The 20,041-nt window shown below is 42.2% G+C and overlaps 1 protein-coding gene across 3 annotated transcripts in view; it reads right to left on the bottom strand.

Annotated features, from left to right (window-relative positions):
- Positions 1 to 20,041, bottom strand: part of LOC124026877 (copine-9-like) — a 224,297-nt gene that overhangs the window by 103,275 nt on the left and 100,981 nt on the right. For 2 of the 3 annotated variants that reach the window (XM_046339550.1, XM_046339553.1), the window contains 3 exons: positions 9,482 to 9,521; positions 9,178 to 9,180; positions 3,134 to 3,210 (listed from right to left, as the gene is read on the bottom strand). In XM_046339550.1, the coding sequence (XP_046195506.1) occupies positions 3,134 to 3,210; positions 9,178 to 9,180; positions 9,482 to 9,521 (120 nt within the window). Of the gene's footprint in view, positions 1 to 3,133; positions 3,211 to 9,177; positions 9,239 to 9,481; positions 9,522 to 20,041 lie in introns of those variants that run through there. The other variant, XM_046339554.1, reaches the window with a different exon arrangement.

The following is a 20,041-nucleotide window of genomic DNA, read 5'->3' as shown; positions in this document are numbered from 1 at the left end:
GTCAAGCCCAGCTGATTTGTACGGGTCCAGGTTTTGCAGCTCTTTCAGAACATCTTGGGCGAGTAGCTGCGGGGGGGCGGAGCTGTTGGCCGAGGTTGGAGTACCCAGGCGGAAGGCATGGCCAGCCGTTGAGAAATGCTTGTTGAAGTAGGGAGGTGTAGCGAGAGGGAAGCCTCTCTTTAATAGGGTGTCATGTCATTAAAAACCAGAATGAGTTTAAATAAATTAAATTGATTCCATTTCCAGCCGTCTGCTCTTATGTAGGTCAGAGGCCTGTTAAATAATTTAAATAGACACTGGAAGATGGTGTGTGTGTGTATGTTTACTATCCTTGTGGAGACCAGAAGTCCTCACAAGGATAGTAAAACAAGGACAATTCTGACAAGTGGGGACATTTCGCCGGTCCCCACAAGGAAAAAGGCTGTCTTAGGGGTTAGGTTTAGGGTTATGGGTTCGAATGAGGGTTAGAATTAGGATTAGGGGTTAGTGGTTAGGTTTAGTAGCTAGGGTTAGGGGTTTGAGTTTAAGGTTAGGGAAAATAGGATTACAGGCTACAGCTATAAACAACATGTTTCAAATGTTCTGCCTGCGGCAATGGAACCCTGACCTGTTCAACGGATGTACTACCTTGTCCCAGACCAGCAGGTGCGGTAGAGATACTCTGAATGATCGGCTATGAAAAGCCAACTGACATTTACTCCTGAGGTGCTGATCAGTGTCACCCTCTACAAACACTGTGATTATTATCATCTGACGCTGCTGATCATCTATGAACATTTGAACATCTTGGCCATGTTCTGTTATAATCTCCACCAGGCACAGCCAGAAGAGGACTGGCCACCCCTCAGAGCCTGGTTCTTCTCTAGGTTTCTTCCTAGGTTCCGGCCTATCTATGTAGTTTGTCCTTGCCACCGTGCTTCTACACCTGCATTACTTGCTGTTTGGGGTTTTAGGCTGCGTTTCTGTACAGCATTTTGCGACAGCAGCTGATGTAAGAAGGGCTTTATAAATACATTTGATTGATTGATTGATACCCCGAGAGACTTGCAGCTGTAATTGCAGCAAAAGGTAGCTCTACAAAGTATTGACTTTGGGGGGGGGGGGGGGGGGGGGGGGGGGGGGTGATATTTATGCACGCTCAAGTTTTCATTTTTTGTCTTATTTCTTGATTGTTTCACGAATAACAAATATTTTGCATCTTCAAAGTGGTAGGCATGTTGTGTAAGTCAAATGATACAAACCCCCCCAAAAATCAATTTTAATTCCAGTTTGTAAGGCAACAAAATAGGGAAAATGCCAAGGGGGGTGAATACTTTCGCAAACCACTGTATATGGCAGTGGTGGTGGGCTCCCCTATAGTCCTCAGCCTTTGAATGCCACTGGGCACTTTGTGTCCCTTTACCTGAGATCTGAAAGCAGATCATCTCTGATGTAATTTTAGAGAACAGAATGTAGAAGATGAAACAGTCATCCCCATTGAAATTTTGGTGATAGAAACAGATGGAGAAATTATGCTCTCTCAGTTGCCATAGAAACATGCCCATCAAGTCACACAACACACACACAACACTCACACAAAGCACTCTTTCAGTCAGCACAATGCAGTCAAAATGTACATTTACGTAGTTTAGCAGAAGTTGTCTTTTCACATGGTTGCCTCGAGGATTCAAAGCAGCGACCTCTCGGTTACTGGCCCAACGCTAGGCTACCTGCCTATTTACTATTTCCCACTAAACATGGTGACATACAGCACTGTAATCCAAGAGCAGCGAAGCCTTATTGACAAGTATCCTGCATTGGGAAATTCCCCACCAGGCTCACATGAAGATAAATGACATGGCCAAGATAGACAAGCCAAGTGGGACAGACAGTGATAGGATAGGAATATGATTTATCTAGGTCTGATAATAAACTACATGGTTCACAACACTGTTAGGAGAGTTTCCCATCTCTCAGAGTGTGTGCTTTATGGCATTGTTGTGTTGTCTGTTACTCACACCAACCAAGAGAAACAGAGAGAGCGAAAGAGAATGAGAGCCAAAGAAAGAGAGAGATAGAGAGCGAAAGTGAGAGCAGGAGAGAGAGCACGAGTGAGAGAGAGAGAGAAAGAGAGAGCGAAAGTGAGAGCAGGAGAGAGCGCGAGTGAGAGAGAGAGAGAGAAAGAGAGAGCAGGAGAGAGCACGAGTGAGAGAGAGAGAGAAAGAGAGAGCGAAAGTGAGAGCAGGAGAGAGCGCGAGTGAGAGAGAGAGAGAAAGAGAGAGCAGGAGAGAGAGCACGAGTGAGAGAGAGAGAGAAAGAGAGAGCGAAAGTGAGAGCAGGAGAGAGCGCAAGTGAGAGCAGGAGAGAGCGCGAGTGAGAGAGAGAAAGAGAGAGCAGGAGAGAGCACGAGTGAGAGAGAGAGAGAAAGAGAGAGCGAAAGTGAGAGCAGGAGAGAGAGCATGAGTGAGAGAGAGAGAAAGAGAGAGCGAAAGTGAGAGCGGGAGAGAGCAGGAGAAAGAGAGAGCGAGAGCGGGAGAGAGAGCGCGCGCGAGAGAGAGAGAAGGACAAAGTTCTCAGTGTGTTGGTTATCAACTTTAATTGAAAAGGGCCCAATTCCATGCTGAGTCATCCACAGGGCCAGTGTTGTGTCACTGACCTGGATTCAAACACCATTGTAAATCATTTGAAATACCCCTGCTATGCCTGTTGCAAGGAACCAATAAAAAAAGTGCCACAGTGCAAACCCATCCCAACTGACACTCCCGACAGTCTTAAGAAAGCGCTCAAAGCATTTGAAAGATTTAAATTAGTATTTGAACCCAGGTCTGGTTGTTCGGCTTTCACAAGGGATGCCTAACTATGTCTACAGCATGTGTTACTGCCTCACGCTCTCGTAGAATACAATCCTTCTCAGTCCAAGTTTGACGCTAGATTAATCTCTAGTTACATGCCTGCCGTACAGTGGGAGCCTCTGGGTTTAGACACACCAATAATTGTGTTTTTGTTTTTCCCAATCTAAGAGGCAATGAGAACATTGTGAGATTGTGGAGGCCTGTCAAATGCAGAGACGTACAGTGACAGATCGTGTTGTGATGCATGCTTGCACACAGCAGATACACAGTAGATACTTGATAGTAGTCATTGGTAGACTTACGACAGGGTTCTCTCCAGCCGACTGCCTGTGGACCCAATGATCTCCCCCAGAGTGCAGAACATCTGGCCCAGGAAGTCCTGTAACGGGAGAACAACTAGCTCATATTACCCATGAAGTACCATTTTTCAACACCTAGCTCATATTACCCATGAAGTACCAGTTTTTAACACCTAGCTCATATTACCCATGGAGTACCAGTTTTTAACACCTAGCTCATATTACCCATGAAGTACCAGTTTTTAACACCTAGCTCATATTACCCATGGAGTACCAGTTTTTAACACCTAGCCCATATTACCCATGGAGTACCAGTTTTTAACACCTAGCTCATATTACCCATGGAGTACCAGATTTAAAACGTAGTACATATTATCCACAGAGTACCAGATTTAAAACGTAGCTCATATTACCTATGGAGTACAATATTTAAAACGTAGCTCATATTATCCACGGAGTACCAGATTTAAAACGTAGCTCACATTACCCACGGAGTACCAGATTTAAAACGTAGCTCATATTATCCACGGAGTACCAGATTTAAAACGTAGCTCATATTATCCACGGAGTACAAGATTTAAAACGTAGCTCATATTATCCACGGAGTACCAGATTTAAAACGTAGCTCATATTACCCACGGAGTACCAGATTTAACACCTAGCTCATATTACCCATGGAGTACCAGATTTAACACCTAGCTCATATTACCCATGGAGTACCAGATTTAACACCTAGCTCATATTACCCATGGAGTACCAGATTTAACACCTAGCTCATATTACCCATGGAGTACCAGATTTAACACCTAGCTCATATTACCCATGGAGTACCAGATTTAACTCCTAGCTCATATTACCCATGGAGTACCAGATTTAACTCCTAGCTCATATTACCCATGGAGTACCAGATTTAACTCCTAGCTCATATTACCCATGGAGTACCAGATTTAACTCCTAGCTCATATTACCCATGGAGTACCAGATTTAACACCTAGCTCATATTACCCATGGAGTACCAGATTTAACTCCTCCTCATATTACCCATGGAGTACCAGATTTAACTCCTCCTCATATTATCCATGGAGTACCAGATTTAACTCCTAGCTCATATTACCCATGGAGTAGCAGATTTAACTCCTCCTCATATTATCCATGGAGTACCAGATTTACACAACATGGGGAAACATTTTCCTCTGTTAAAGACACCTGCGCTGAGAGCTAATGCACTGTAAATGTAGTTATAATCTACATCGCAGCTTATCTTTTAACTTTTCTTTAGGAACTTTAATTTAACCTGAGATATAGTTAAGGCACAATATTCACACGCCAAAAGTAATGCAATCGCCATGTGCAGTATATGTGATCTCTGGTCCTATTATTACATTATTACAGATATATAGTGCCTTCAGAAAGTATTCACACCCCTTGACTTTTTCCTCATTTTGTTGTGTTACAGCCTGAATTTACAATTGATCAATTTTGGTCACTGGCCTACACGCAATACCTAGCGGTTAAGAGCGTTTGAATCCCGAGCTGACTAGGTGAACAATCTGCCGATGTGCCTTTGAGCAAGGCACTTAACCCTAATAGTAAATATAATGTATTGCTACAATTTTAGAAAAAATCATCTGAGTCAATAAGTATTCAACCCCTTTGTTATGACAAGCCGAAATAAATTTAGGCGTAAAAATGTAACAAGTTCACATAATAAGTTGCATGGACTCACTCTGTGTGCAATAATAGTGTTAAACATGATTTTTGAATGACTACCTCATCTCTGTACCCCACACATACAATTGTCTGTAAGGTCCCTCAGTTGAGCAGAGAATTTCAAACACAGATTCAACCACAAAGACCAGGGAGGTTTTCCAATGCCTCGCAAAGGGGGGCACCAATTCGTAGATGGGTAAAAAATAATTTAAAAAATACATTGAATATCCCTTTAAGCATGGTGAAGTTATTAATTACACTTTGGGTGGTGTATCAATACACCCAGTCACTACAAAGACACAGACCTCCTTAACTCCAGTTGCTGGAGAGGAAGGAAACCACTCCGGTATTTCACCATGAGGCCAATGGTGACTTTAAAACAGTTACAGAATGTAATTTCTGCGATAGAAAACTGAGGATGGATCAACAACATTGCAGTTACTCCATAATACTAAGCTAATTGACAGAGTGAAAAGATGAAAATCCAATGCAACACATCACAGAGGAGCACTCATCATATGTTCAAGCATGGTGGTGGCTTCATCATGTTATGGGTATGCTGATCATCGACATGGACTAGCGAGTTTTTATGGAATGGAATAGATGGAATAAATGGAATAGAGGTAAGCACAGGCAAAATCCAACAGGAAAACCGAGTTTAGTCTGCTTTCCAACAGACACTGGGAGACAAATTCACCTTTCAGCAGGACAAAAACACAAGTACAAATATACACTGGAGTTACTTACCAAGACGGCATTGAATGTTCCTGAATGGCATAGTAACACTTTTGACTTAAATCGGCTTAAAAATCTATGGCAAGACTAGAAAACGGCCGTCTAACAATGATCAACAACTAACTTGACAGAGCTTGAAGAATTATTTAATTATTTAATAATGCGAAAATATTGTACAATACAGGTGTGCAAAGCTCTTAGAGACTTACCCAGAAGAAAATCACAGCTTTAAACTGCTGCTAAAGGTGATTCTAACATGTATTGACTCAGGGAATTGAAAACATATCTAATCAAATATATAATTTTTAACAAATGTTAGCATTTTCTTACACTTTGACATTAGAGTATTTTGTGTGGATCATTGACATAAAATGACATTTCAATCCCACTTTGTAACACAACAAAATATGGAGAATATAAAGGGGTGTGAATACTTTCTGAAGGCACTGTACTTCCAATGCAAGAACCCAAATGACGCACCCGGGTATAGCTACATATCGTTATGTTACATCAAAGAAATAGATACACTATGTTCTGATTTTTGTGGTAGCCTATTTGTTACCCTGGTTGTGAATGGAACTGTATGTATTGGAAAGTGCGTTTTTGCCATATCACAACTGTCACGCCCTGACCTTAGAGAGACTTTTTATGTCTCTATTTGGTTTGGTCAGGGTGTGATTTGGGTGGGCATTCTATGTTCTGTTGTTTTCTATGTTTTTGTATTTCTATGTTTTGGCCAGGTATGGTTCTCAATCAGGGACAGCTGTCTATCGTTGTCTCTGATTGGGAATCATACTTAGGCAGTATGATTTGTGGGAAGTTGTCTTGGTTAGGGGCACTATAGCCCTTTTGTTATTTCTTGTTTTGTTGGCGACATTTTACAAATAAAATAAAATGTAGGCTCACTACGCTGCACCTTGGTCTCATTCCGACGACGGCCGTGACAACAACATGTTGCTGAACTCAAGAGCAGCATGATTTTCCATGAATGAAGCGAGCCTATAGGCCTATTCATATGGCAAGACAGCATGGCTGCATCTCACTGTAGTAGGCTGTAGGCTTTTGGATCTTCATGTTTGTTTATTGCATTTGTTTACTGTTAATGTAACTAGCCTAAGTATAGATTGTGTCATGACTTTTTCAACTTTAGATTTTGTTTACTTTGTATCGCTGTTTTGTTCTGTTTGCATTCAATAGTTCACATTCGCAGTTGTGTCAGTATTCTTAGCCAAACTGCTACTCAGTGTTTTTGTTTGCATGCATGAATAACTAGGCTACTACTTTCAGCATTAAGTTAGCATTATTTTGGTGAGACAGTTGTGTGCACATCTGCATTCACATAGGCTGTTTGTAATAGGTGAATTGCCCTATCTACTATATATTTACCAAAACGGCTAGCAAAGAACATTACAAATCATGTTAAACACTATTAGCACACACAGAGTCCATGCAACTTATTGTGACTTGTTAAGCACATTTCTACTCCTGACCTTATTTAGGTTTGTCATAACGAAGGGGTTAAATACTTAAATAATCTAAATGTAATCCATTTTCAATTCAAGCTGTAACACAACAAAATGTGGAATACTTTGAAGGCTCTGCATATTGAATTCTGCTTAGATCACGCTATCCCAAAATAAACATAAAAGTTCCAATTCAAGAAGTGACAGGTTGGCAAAAGATCTCTGCGGTGCTCTACCAGCTCCACGGACAGCACTCTACAACCTAAAGCAAGATCTCTGCTGTGCTCTACCAGCTCCACGGACAGCACTCTACAACCTAAAGCAAGATCTCTGCTGTGCTCTACCAGCTCCACGGACAGCACTCTACAACCTAAAGCAAAATCTCTGCTGTGCTCTACCAGCTCCACGGACAGCACTCTACAACCTAAAGCAAGATCTCTGCTGTGTTCTACCAGCTCCACGGACAGCACTCTACAACCTAAAGCAAGATCTCTGCTGTGCTCTACCAGATTCACGGACAGCACTCTACAACCTAAAGCAAGATCTCTGCTGTGCTCTACCAGCTCCACGGACAGCACTCTACAACCTAAAGCAAGATCTCTGCTGTGCTCTACCAGCTCCACGGACAGCACTCTACAACCTAAAGCAAGATCTCTGCTGTGCTCTACCAGCTCCACGGACAGCACTCTACAACCTAAAGCAAGATCTCTGCTGTGCTCTACCAGCTCCACGGACAGCACTCTACAACCTAAAGCAAGATCTCTGCTGTGCTCTACCAGCTCCACGGACAGCACTCTACAACCTAAAGCAAGATCTCTGCTGTGCTCTACCAGCTCCACGGACAGCACTCTACAACCTAAAGCAAGATCTCTGCTGTGCTCTACCAGCTCCACGGACAGCACTCTACAACCTAAAGCAAGATCTCTGCTGTGCTCTACCAGCTCCACGGACAGCACTCTACAACCTAAAGCAAGATCTTTGCTGTGCTCTACCAGCTCCACGGACAGCACTCTACAACCTAAAGCAAGATCTCTGCTGTGCTCTACCAGCTCCACGGACAGCACTCTACAACCTAAAGCAAGATCTCTGCTGTGCTCTACCAGCTCCACGGACAGCACTCTACAACCTAAAGCAAGATCTCTGCTGTGCTCTACCAGCTCCACGGACAGCACTCTACAACCTAAAGCAAGATCTCTGCTGTGCTCTACCAGCTCCACGGACAGCACTCTACAACCTAAAGCAAGATCTCTGCTGTGCTCTACCAGCTCCACAGACAGCACTCTACAACCGAAAGCAAGATCTCTGCTGTGCTCTACCAGCTCCACAGACAGCACTCTACAACCAGCTCCAAGCAAGATCTCTGCTGTGCTCTACCAGCTCCACGGACAGCACTCTACAACCTAAAGCAAGATCTCTGCTGTGCTCTACCTACCAGCTCCACAGACAGCACTCTACAACCAGCACTCTACAACCTAAAGAAAGCAAGATCTCTGCTGTGCTCTACCAGCTCCACGGACAGCACTCTACAACCTAAAGCAAGATCTCTGCTGTGCTCTACCAGCTCCACGGACAGCACTCTACAACCTAAAGCAAGATCTCTGCTGTGCTCTACCAGCTCCACGGACAGCACTCTACAACCTAAAGCAAGATCTCTGCTGTGCTCTACCAGCTCCACGGACAGCACTCTACAACCTAAAGCAAGATCTCTGCTGTGCTCTACCAGCTCCACGGACAGCACTCTACAACCTAAAGCAAGATCTCTGCTGTGTTCTACCAGCTCCACGGACAGCACTCTACAACCTAAAGCAAGATCTCTGCTGTGCTCTACCAGCTCCACGGACAGCACTCTACAACCTAAAGCAAGATCTCTGCAGCACTCTACAACCTAAAGCAAGATCTCTGCTGTGCTCTAACAGCTCCACGGACAGCACTCTACAACCTAAAGCAAGATCTCTGCTGTGCTCTACCAGCTCCACGGACAGCACTCTACAACCTAAAGCAAGATCTTCATAAAAACCAACCAGCTAGATTGTTTCTTACCTTTTCAGAAGATCCACATTTATGTGTCCTTAAAAGGCTATAACTAATTACAAAAATGCTATTCGTCAAACTGTGTTTATAGTAATGTTGTTGACTAACCTTCTACTCATCCACAATGGTTTGCAATAGAGAGAGAAAAACAGATCTGTTAATTGGAAATCTGCAGAGACAAAAAAAACAGCATTCTGTTTTTGTATAAAAATAATTCAAATTCATTATTCCGACATTCCCTCCTTGAAGAAGAATATCACTTAGTAATCAAATCAAAGACTAACCAAATGTAACAGCTTTAATAGGGAAGTATTTTCCCTTGACAGCTCATTAAGTAAACATAACTAAGTGACATGAAAATATGCAAGATATTCAGCTTATATTAATAGCATGATATCACCAGTGTACTTACATGTTTTGAAATGTTTGAACTTCTGGTGTCCACATTGTACCTGTCAGAAAAAGGAACAATACATCAGCACCTGGTGATGGGTTGAATCTACCAAGAAAATCCAAGTTACTTTAAAAAGGGTCAATCTGCAGTTTCTACAGCAATGTTTTGACTTAAATGAATAATATGTAGGCTTTTATTCTTGAAGAATATAACTTAGAAATGCCTCATGAGCTTAGTTCAACTGTTGTACCTCTTCAGAACACAAAATAATAAAATAAGGTTGTTTTACTCTAATGTTTGTAATAAAAGTAGATGTATACAAACACTATTGCCTCAAAACAATTCTTTTGATATCATGGATGGTCAGTCCATGCATCCATATCTCTGTCTATGAATTTGAGAGGGATTGTCACGTTCGCTGGAATAATTATCGAACCAAGCTGCAGAGCGATATGCTTTGCACATATTATTTATTAGAAACGCACAAAACAACCAAGAAGGACCGAAACAAACAACGAACTGTAACTAAGAGGTGTAACATACACTAACTCAAAACAATGTCCCATAAAACACAACTGGAAAAAATGCTACTTAAATATGATCCCCAATTAGAGACAACAATAGCCAGCTGCTTCTAATTGGGAACCATACCAAACACCAACATAGAAAAACTAAACTAGAACCCCACATAGAAAATAATAACTAGAATTTAAAAAACAGTCACGCCCTGACCTACTCTACCATAGAAAATATAAGGGCTCTCTATGGTCACGACGTGACAGTGATTGCATTTCTCCAGACCCATTTTTACCAAAATAGTTGTGGGGAAAAATCTTTGTTGTTGTTCCAACTGCTGATTGCCCCTTTAAAGCTCTTGCCTATCTGAACAAGTGTTGTTTCTGTGGTTTAAAAAAAAGATCCTATTCTGGATTTCTATTTCGTACATTTGATATTGAACTCTGCATTGTTGAGGAAGAGCTTGTATGTAAGCATTTAGCTGGATGGTTTACACCTTTTGTATTCTGTACATGTGACAAATAACATTTGACTTGAGATCTTTTTATATGTTCCTTAGGGATGCCAGGATACGGTGTCTATATTAGGACGGTGATAAACTACCCTGAAACAAAGACTACATTCACTGTTTCTCTGAATCCGTCTGTTCTCTCTCTGTTCTCTCCCTTCTTTCAAAGTCACAAGGATTTGGCATCGCTGTCACTCATCCTTATCAGGAGTTAATGTCAGTGTCAACAGGAGTTACTGTCAGTGTCAACAGGAGTTAATGTCAGTGTCAACAGGAGTTAATGTCAGTGTCAACAGGAGTTAATGTCAGTGTCAACAGGAGTTAATGTCAGTGTCAACAGGAGTTAATGTCAGTGTCAACAGGAGTTAATGTCAGTGTCAACAGGAGTTAATGTCAGTGTCAACAGGAGTTACTTTCAGTCTCATCAGGAATTATGGTTTGTCTACGTGACACTGACACCAACTCCTTGTGACTCTGAGACTGTCCTTATATGGACACCGTAATAGTAGCCTAAATCGTTTTTCATTTCATTTAAATAAAAAACAAACAACCTTGATTTTCATGAACTACTATTATCATTGCGTTTTACTTGATAGCTACCTACACAAATAGCTAGCTAGAACAGTGTTAATAAGATAAATTAATTTAAAAAGATTAAAAGCGTCTTTTTACACACGTCTTTTCTTACTAGCATTGACTTTGCTGATAGCTACTTTAATGGGAAACAATATATTGACTTTGACCGTGTGGTTGTCTCACCTATTGTAGCTATCTTAAAATGAATTAACTAACTGTAAGTTAGTTCAGTCACATTCTGTTAAAGGTCCCCAAAGCACAAACATCCCTGAGTGTCTGCAAATGACAAAAATCTAAATGTAAAAATGTAACAAAAATGGCATTCACCTGGATTTAATAGAAAACAACATGCTATCAGTTGTTAGGTTGACACCAAAATTATCTTCACGCCAATAGCTACTTGTTACAGTACATTATTTTATATATATATTTTTTATTTAACCTTTATTTAACCAGGCAAGTCAGTTAAGAACACATTCTTATTTTCAATGACGGCCTGGGAACAGTGGGTTAACTGCCTGTTCAGGGGCAGAACGACAGATTTGTACCTTGTCAGCTCGAGGATTTGAACTCGCAACCTTCCGGTTACTAGTCCAACGCTCTAACCATTAGGCTACCCTGCCGCCCCATCTGGAATTAACCCAAAACTATTTATCAAGCATTGATAAAGTAATAACTAGTTACCATATATAATATGTACCTTTATGACTTTGTGCCCCTCTCCCCACAGGTGTGATTACTACCTCTGAGGGTTTAGAGCTTGAGGTAGTTACCTCTGCAGGCTAAAGTTAAATCTAGACTTGGTTTCCTCTATTGTAATCGCTCCTCTTTCACCCCAGCTGCCAAACTCACCCTGATTCAGATGACCATCTTACCCATGCTAGATTATGGAGACGCAATTAATAGATCGGCAGGTTAGGGTGCTCTCGAGTGGCTAGATGTTCTTTACCATTCGGCCATCAGATTTGCCACCAATGCTCCTTATAGGACACATCACTGCACTCTATACTCCTCTGTAAACTGGAAATCTCTCTATACTCTCTATGTCCCACTGGTTGATGCTTATTTACAAAACCCTCTTAGGCCTCACTCCCCCCTATCGGAGATATCTACTGCAGCCCTCATACTCCACATATACCCGTTCTGCCAGTCACATTCTGTTAAAGGTCCCCAAAGCACACACATCCCTGGGTGGCTCGTCTTTTCAGTTCACTGCAGCTAGCAACTGGAACGAGCTGCAACAAACACTCAAACTGGACAGTTTTATCGCAATCTCTTCATTCAAAGACTCAATCATGGACACTCTTAATGACAGTTGTGGCTGCTTTGCATGATGTATTGTTGTCTCTACCTTCTTGCCCTTTGTGCTGTTGTCTGTGCCCAATAATGTTTGTACCATGTTTTGTGCCGCTACCATGTTGTGCTGCTGCCATGTTGTGCTGCTACCAGTTTGTGCTGCTGCCATGTTGTGCTGCTGCCATGTTGTGCTGCTGCCATGTTGTGCTGCTGCCATGTTGTGCTGCTACCAGTTTGTGCTGCTGCCATGTTGTGCTGCTGCCATGTTGTGCTGCTGCCATGCTGTGATTTCACGTGTTGCTGCCATGCTGTGTTGTCGTCTTAGGCCTCTTTTTATGTAGTGTTGTGGTGTCTCTCTTGTCGTGATGTGTGTTCTGTCCTATATTTGTATTTTATTTGGTATTTTTAATCCCAGCCCTCGTCCCCATAGGAGGCCTTCTGTATTATTGGTACGCTGTCATTGTAAATAATAATTAGTTCTTAACTGACCTGCCTAGTTAAATAAAGGTTAAATTAAAGGTTCAATCAAAATAAATCTAAAATAAAACAAAGTAAACACCTAGTAAAATCATGACTGTAAGTTAAATCATAAACATACATGAATGTTCTTCCTCATATAGTACAGGCAGCCTAAACTTAACTGTAATCAAATCCTGACTTTACAGCTGTGCATGAAGATGAAACTATAGATTACCCACACAGGACAGGTAAACATCATGTTTAATAAATAAATATGCAGTGTGTATGTAGATACGAAGGAAGAGTCAAGAATGACAAAGACAAATGGATGTGGATCCGAATGGTAATGAATTCCAAAATAGGATCGACTGTATGAATTGAAGACCCTATCATCCCCCTCCCACCCAGCAGGGGGGGAAACGTGGCACTTCTACCTCGTCATCCTCACGGTGCTCTCTTAAGTGCCAACATAACGAGTTCCTATAAAAAGCTTGTTTGACAAAGGAAATCCACTTGCTGCTTAACTGATTTACACAAATTACTGTACATTACAAAAGAATATAATGCATTTTTCTTCTCCGTCTGGAATCTCTCTCTCCCTTTGCACCCACTCGTTTCTGTCAGTGTTTTTGAAGTCAAACAGTGGAGGACGATGCACTGCCTCGTGCTAAAGAGAAACAGCAACCGTGCCATCATCTGGGTCCTTTGAAAAGATTATGAAGGAGATTTTCAATAGGACCGAGGGGTCAAATGCTTGACTTGACCGTAATTAACAAGATGAGCTCCTCCAGGACTCCACGGTAGAATCAAAAGGAAATACTATAGACATTTTAAAGATAGTTAAGTTGGATAGTTGACAGGCATTTGGATAGCTGACTTTATTGAAGATGTACACAGTGTTTGTAAGTAGCCCGTTACCTGCACATTCCAAGACATACATCTGTATTGAATTTGTTTCCCAGGAGAAATATAGTGGCAAGAAAAAGTATGTGGACCATTTTTAAATTACCTGGATTTCTGCATACATTTTAATCTGATCTTTGTCCAAGTCACAATAATAGATAAATACAGTGTGTTTAAACTAATAACACACAAATTATTCTATTTTTCTTGTCTATATTGAGTACATAATTTATACATTCAGTGTAGGTTGGAAAAAGTATGTGAACCCCGAGGCTAATGACTTCACTAAAAGCTCATTGGAGTCAATGAGGTTAAGAATAATCCTAGAGTGGCAGCTAAATACTTACAGAAATGTATTTTAAGATGCTAACATCTCTGTTGACGAGTCTACGATACGTAAAACACTAAACAAGAATGGTGTTCATTGCCGCATGTCTAAAGTTCGCAAAAGAGCACCTGGATGGTCCACAGCGCTACTGGCAAAATATTCTGTGGACAGATGAAACTAAAGTTGTGTTGTTTGGAAGGGCCACACAACACTCTGTGTGGAGAAAAAAGGCACAGGACACCAACATCAAAACCTCATCTCAACTGTAAAATATGGTGGAGGAATCCTGGGTCTCCCTAACCTGCCGCCACTCCCCCAGTGCTCTCTCCCTCTTCCTCTGTGTGTGTGTGTGTGTGTGTGTGTGTGTGTGTGTGTGTGTGTGTGTGTGTGTGTGTGTGTGTGTGTGTGTGTGTGTGTGTGTGTGTGTGTGTGTGTGTGTGTGTGTGTGTGTGTGTGTGTGTGTGTGTGTGTGTGTGTGTGTGTGTGTGTGTGTGTGTGTGTGTGCTGGAGGCAGAGCAGATCCCCACCAGCTGCAACCTGTTACATAATCAAGACCTCGACAAATACTCAGCCCTGCCACTTCCACGCTGCTAGATCGTAACGTCTGCTCAGTCAGTCTGCATTTTTTAGCCGATTGTTCCTGCTTAGATCCTGTTTTCATGTTATGCCTGTTTTCCTTTGCCTGACGCTGTTTTCCTCTCTGTTACGGTTCTGCCAGCTCTAACACTGGTCCCTGTCTCCAGTCCCACGTCTTGTCATCCTGCTACTCTGTCCTGGACGCCCCACTCCACTGCATCCTTGGATTCCCCTCTGGTCCTGCTTCCCCAGTCCCAACCCCTCCCGCTCCAGTCTCCACACCTAGCTTCCTGCAACCCGCCCGAGCTTCCCCTGGCCTGCTCCCCATCTTCCCCCTGTGTTTCAATAAATACCTTGGTTACCTCATCCCAGTCTCCTCGTCTGAGTCTACTCTTGGGTTCACCTGTTCTGTGCCATGTGACTCTGCTTTGCTGCCACAGGGCCTGGACAGCTTGCTGTCATCGACGGATAAATGAATTCATCAAGACATTTTGCAGGAGAATGTAAGGCTATCTATCCGCCAATTGAAGCTCAACAGATTTTAGGTGACGCAACAGGACAACAACCCAAAAGACAGAAGTAAGTCAACAACAGAATGCCTTGAACAGAAGAAAATACACCTTCTGGAGTGGCCCAGTCAGTCCTGACCTTCTGGAGTGGCCCAGTCAGTCCTGACCTTCTGGAGTGGCCCAGTCAGTCCTGACCTTCTGGAGTGGCCCAGTCAGTCCTGACCTTCTGGAGTGGCCCAGTCAGTCCTGACCTCAACCCGATTGAGATGCTGTGGCATGACCTCAAGAGTGGTTCACACCAGACATCCCAAGAATATTTTGGAACTGAAATAGTTTTGTAAAGAGGAATGGTCCAAAATTCCTTCTGACCGTTGTGCAGGTCTGATCTGCAACTACAGAAAACATTTGGTTGAGGTTAATTGCTGCCAAAGGAGGGTCAATCTGTTATTAAATCCAAGGGTTCACATACTTTTCCAACCTGCACTATGAATGTTTACACGGTGTGTTCAACAGATATGAAAAATTATAATTGTTTGTGTGTTATTAGTTTAAGCAGACTGTCTATTGTTGTGATGAAGTTCAGATAAAATGTTGACCAATTACCTGCAGAAATCCAGGTAATTCTAAAGGGTTCACATACTTTTTCTTCCCACTGTAGCTGCTGTGTAGAACCTGAGTGACTGACAAGGCCCTTGGATGGGATTCAGGTACAGAGAGCCAATTTCTGTGCTAGTACGGTATTGAGAAGCCATACGGACTCGCTAGATCCAGGGAGGATATCAGAACTTCGCTACACATGCAATAACATCTGCTAAACATGTGTATGTGACAAATAAAATTTGATTGTGATTTGATATAGGTAGTGTAAGATGGTGAGAAAGATTGAGCTGTCAAAATGAGTCTGTCAAAACGTCATTGTCAAATGTAAACTGAGAAAGATGTATTAAGGCTACTATGAATACCTTCACTCTTTAAAAAATATCAGGGTTATTCTGCTGTCCCTGTAGGAGAAACCTTTTGGTTCTAGGTCGTTTTAAGAGTCTGGCTTGGCCCTACGAGAATGTAAGATATCTTCTAAAAGTAATTTATCACACTTTATGAACCTTCCGTTTATAACATAAGTTCTTCTTACATAATGTTTGTATTTTGAATACAAAACATCACAAAGGTCCAATTTGTAAGTCGCTCTGGATAAGAGCGTCTGCTAATTGACTTAAATGTAAATGTAAGGTATTTGAAACTATTCTATTCTCCAACTCAACTTTTCTTTCAACTTATCCTCTGTTATTATTTCCCCTCTCCTTTACAGCTCTGTGATGGACAGGTGAGGGTTCTGCATGGCCAGGAGAGAGGCCGCAGTACTAGAGCACCATGACAGAACTTGACAACGGTGTGACAGACAGACAGACAACCTAGCTCACTGCTCCAGCATCTGGAAAACTCTGATTTGGAAATCTAGGACAAAACTAAGAAATGCAATAAACACTTAGGAAAGAGTTTTAAAAAAGCTGCTCAGTTGTTCAAGCTTCACATGCAGACCAGTTCATTTGTAAATGAGAATCGATCATAGGCACAGGCCCTCATTTCTACCAATTCATCACAAATGAAGTGGTGTCTTTTCAGAAGAAGCTGTGCCTTCAGTTCTTTCATTAACAGCCTTTTTTAATTTTGGCATAAATCTGCTTCCATATGTTGCCACCGTGTTTCAGAGCAGCAGAGGAAAAGAAGAGTTTTTAGTGATAAAACTGAAAACTAGGGCCAATGTGTATTTTGATGAAAAGTAGAGAGGCTCACCTGAAGACTGAGAAAGCTATAACAACCACATTATCAGAATCTAGCGAAGTGGCAGAGAGCAGAACTCCCCACTCTCAAACACTAAGCCTCCAAAAGTATCTCTAAACTACAGAACCTTTCTTACTTCTATTAGCCTACCTACTCTCCCTCTACAATGAGTCTTCCATCTCAGTTTTTCCTCGATCCCTCACTTTCAATCGGAATTCCCCCTCACTCACTCAGTACAAATCCAATCTCTGGCGGTGTAAAATTGAGTGCTGAGCCAGGCCTGGGTGGTATCAAATAAAATTACAGCACAGTAGGATAAGCCTGGAAGCGCTGAGCGAAATTAGATTTAGCAGTGCGAGGAGTGATAAAGCCGCCCCAAATATCGGATAGCCTCATTTACATGGCAGGCGACAGAGGACCTCAGGGCAGCTCTTTGTAATCGAGACAAAGGACCGGCATTAAACACATTGTGATATCCTGGAAGGTGGGGCGTGAATTAACACAAATTACCACGTTGATACAAATCGAATCCGAATGAGAAGGAAACATTATTGTAGAATTTCCAAAAACCTTAATTACAGTCAAGGATCAATGCACAGGTTTACCTGGGCTGATAGGGAATCCATACATAATTGATAGCGGCCAGGGGCCCATGGTAGGGTTTGTTCCGTGCCTGCTTAATTACATTACAGGTAGCCTAGTGGTTAGGGAGGCAAGCCGGAGGGTTACCAGTTCCCGGGTCTGATGGGAAAAATCTGAGGGGAAGTGACCTGGCAACCAGAGATGCTATTGCCTGCCGTTGTGGCACTTGAGCAAGGCACTTAACCACCCACAACAACGGCTCCATGGGAGCCCAGTGTGGCAGGCCCACCTCTCCAACCTGTATATGTATGTGTCTTTCAGAGGGGTTGGGATAAAGTGGAAGTCACATTTCGGTTTGGCCTTTATAAACCACTGTATCTACTATAACAGCACAAAAACTACAGGTTCAAAAACAAACTATAACACCCTTCCAAGGACAGTGTTACTTCCAACTCTCTCTCAGCAAGGTGTAAAAAATCACACCATCACTCTGACTTGACCTTCTTAAAAACTCCAGCAGAACCCAAGTTCTTTATTCTTCCATCCTTTGCTGCTTGCTCATCAGACAGTCATGTTAGCCTATTCCTTATCATCTAAATGGAAGAAAATGATGTCAACTCCCCTTCACGTTTGACAATTCATTAGATCTAGGAGAAATTAATGACGTGCATTTACTTACTTTTACATTTAAGTCATTTAGCAGACGCTCTTATCCAGAGCGACTTACAAATTGGTGCATTCACCTTATGACATCGAGTGGAACAGTCACTTTACAATAGTGCATCTAGATCTTAAAGGGGGGGGGGGGGTGAGAGGGATTACTTATCCTATCCTAGGTATTCCTTAAAGAGGTGGGGTTTCAGGTGTCTCCGGAAGGAGGTGATTGACTCCGCTGTCCTGGCGTACTTCTTCGTGCTCACGACTTGACGAGTAATCAAGTTCTCTTTTTAAAAGAACTCAGCTACTTCTCAGAAGGCAAGCTAATTGACCTGAGGATAGGATCCCCATAATTGAGGAAAAGTATGAAAAATAAAGACCATCACTCGATGCCTACCTTTAATAAATATCTACAGGATACAACTGAGCATCATGCACAGTGTTCTATATCTCTTGTATATCTTCTGAGTCTCTGGAAAGCCTTGTTATGCCACGATATACTAGTCATAACAGAGTGGGAAGCCCTTCTGAAATGTTACCGACCCCCACTCTTCTTTATATAATGATTCCATTAGAAACAAGAGAAAAGGATGTTGTCTTCGCCCCATATAGCATGCTCAGATTGAAAGGTAGAACTAAGAGCAGGTATAGATATTAGATAACCCGTTCCATCTAGTTTCCTAGTGTACAGTACAAATGGTACATTGTTGCGGAAGAACTTTCCTGCAATGCAGGAAATGTAAAACGTGTATTGTATTTGAGGTTTAAAAGACTTTTGAAGTTTGTAATTTCCACTCAAAATTCCCAAACGAAACATGTAATCAATCCCTACAAAAATGTCCATTAATAATAATCCACATTTCCTGTTTCTGCAGGATTATTTTCCTACTGTAGCAGACTGGCTCAAAGATCCTACATCTGTTTACATGTAACTACTAAGCCCCATCTTCATTCCCATCTCCATCCCCATCCCCATCTTTAAGCCCTATCTCCATCCCCATCTTTAAGCCCCATCTTCATCTCCATCTTCATCTTTAAGCCCTATCTTCATCTCCATCTCCATCTTTAAGCCCTATCTCCATCCCCATCTTTAAGCCCCATCTTCATCTCCATCTCCATCTTTAAGCCCTATCTGAATCCCCATCTTTTAAGCCCCATCTTCTAAGCCCTATCTTCATCTCCATCTTCATCTCCATCTCCATCTTTAAGCCCCATCTTCATCTCCATCTTTAAGCCCCATCTTCATCTCCATCTTTAAGCCCCATCTTCATCTCCATCCCCATCTTTCTCCATCTTTAGCCCCATCTTCATCTCCATCCCCATCTTTAAGCCCCATCTTCATCTCCATCTTTAAGCCCTATCTTCAACTCCATCTTTAAGCCCCATCTCCATCTTTAAGCACCATCTTCATCTCCAGCCCCATCTTTAAGCCCTATCTTCATCTCCATCTTTAAGCCCCATCTTCATCCCCATCTCCATCCCCATCTTTAAGCCCAATCTTCATCTCCATCTTTAAGCCCCATCTTCATCTCCATCCCCATCTTTAAGCCCCATTTCCATCCCCATCTTTAAGCTCTATCTTCATCTCCAAGCCCCATCTTCATCTCCCCCATCTTTAAGCCCCATCTCCATCTTTAAGCCCCATCTTCATCTCCATCCCCATCTTTAAGCCCTATTTCATCTCCATCTTTAAGCCCCATCTTCATCCCCATCTCCATCCCCATCTTTAAGCCCCATCTTCATCCCCATCTTTAAGCCCCATCTCCATCCCCATCCCCATCTTTAAGCCCCATCTCCATCCCCATCTTTAAGCTCTATCTTCATCTCCATCTTTAAGCCCCATCTTCTTCATCTCCATCCCCATCTTTAAGCCCCATTTCCATCTC

The sequence above is a fragment of the Oncorhynchus gorbuscha genome, linkage group LG03, assembly GCF_021184085.1.
Source record: "Oncorhynchus gorbuscha isolate QuinsamMale2020 ecotype Even-year linkage group LG03, OgorEven_v1.0, whole genome shotgun sequence".
Classification (NCBI taxonomy): Eukaryota; Metazoa; Chordata; class Actinopteri; order Salmoniformes; family Salmonidae; genus Oncorhynchus; species Oncorhynchus gorbuscha.
This window is presented reverse-complemented; position numbering and strand designations above follow the sequence as displayed.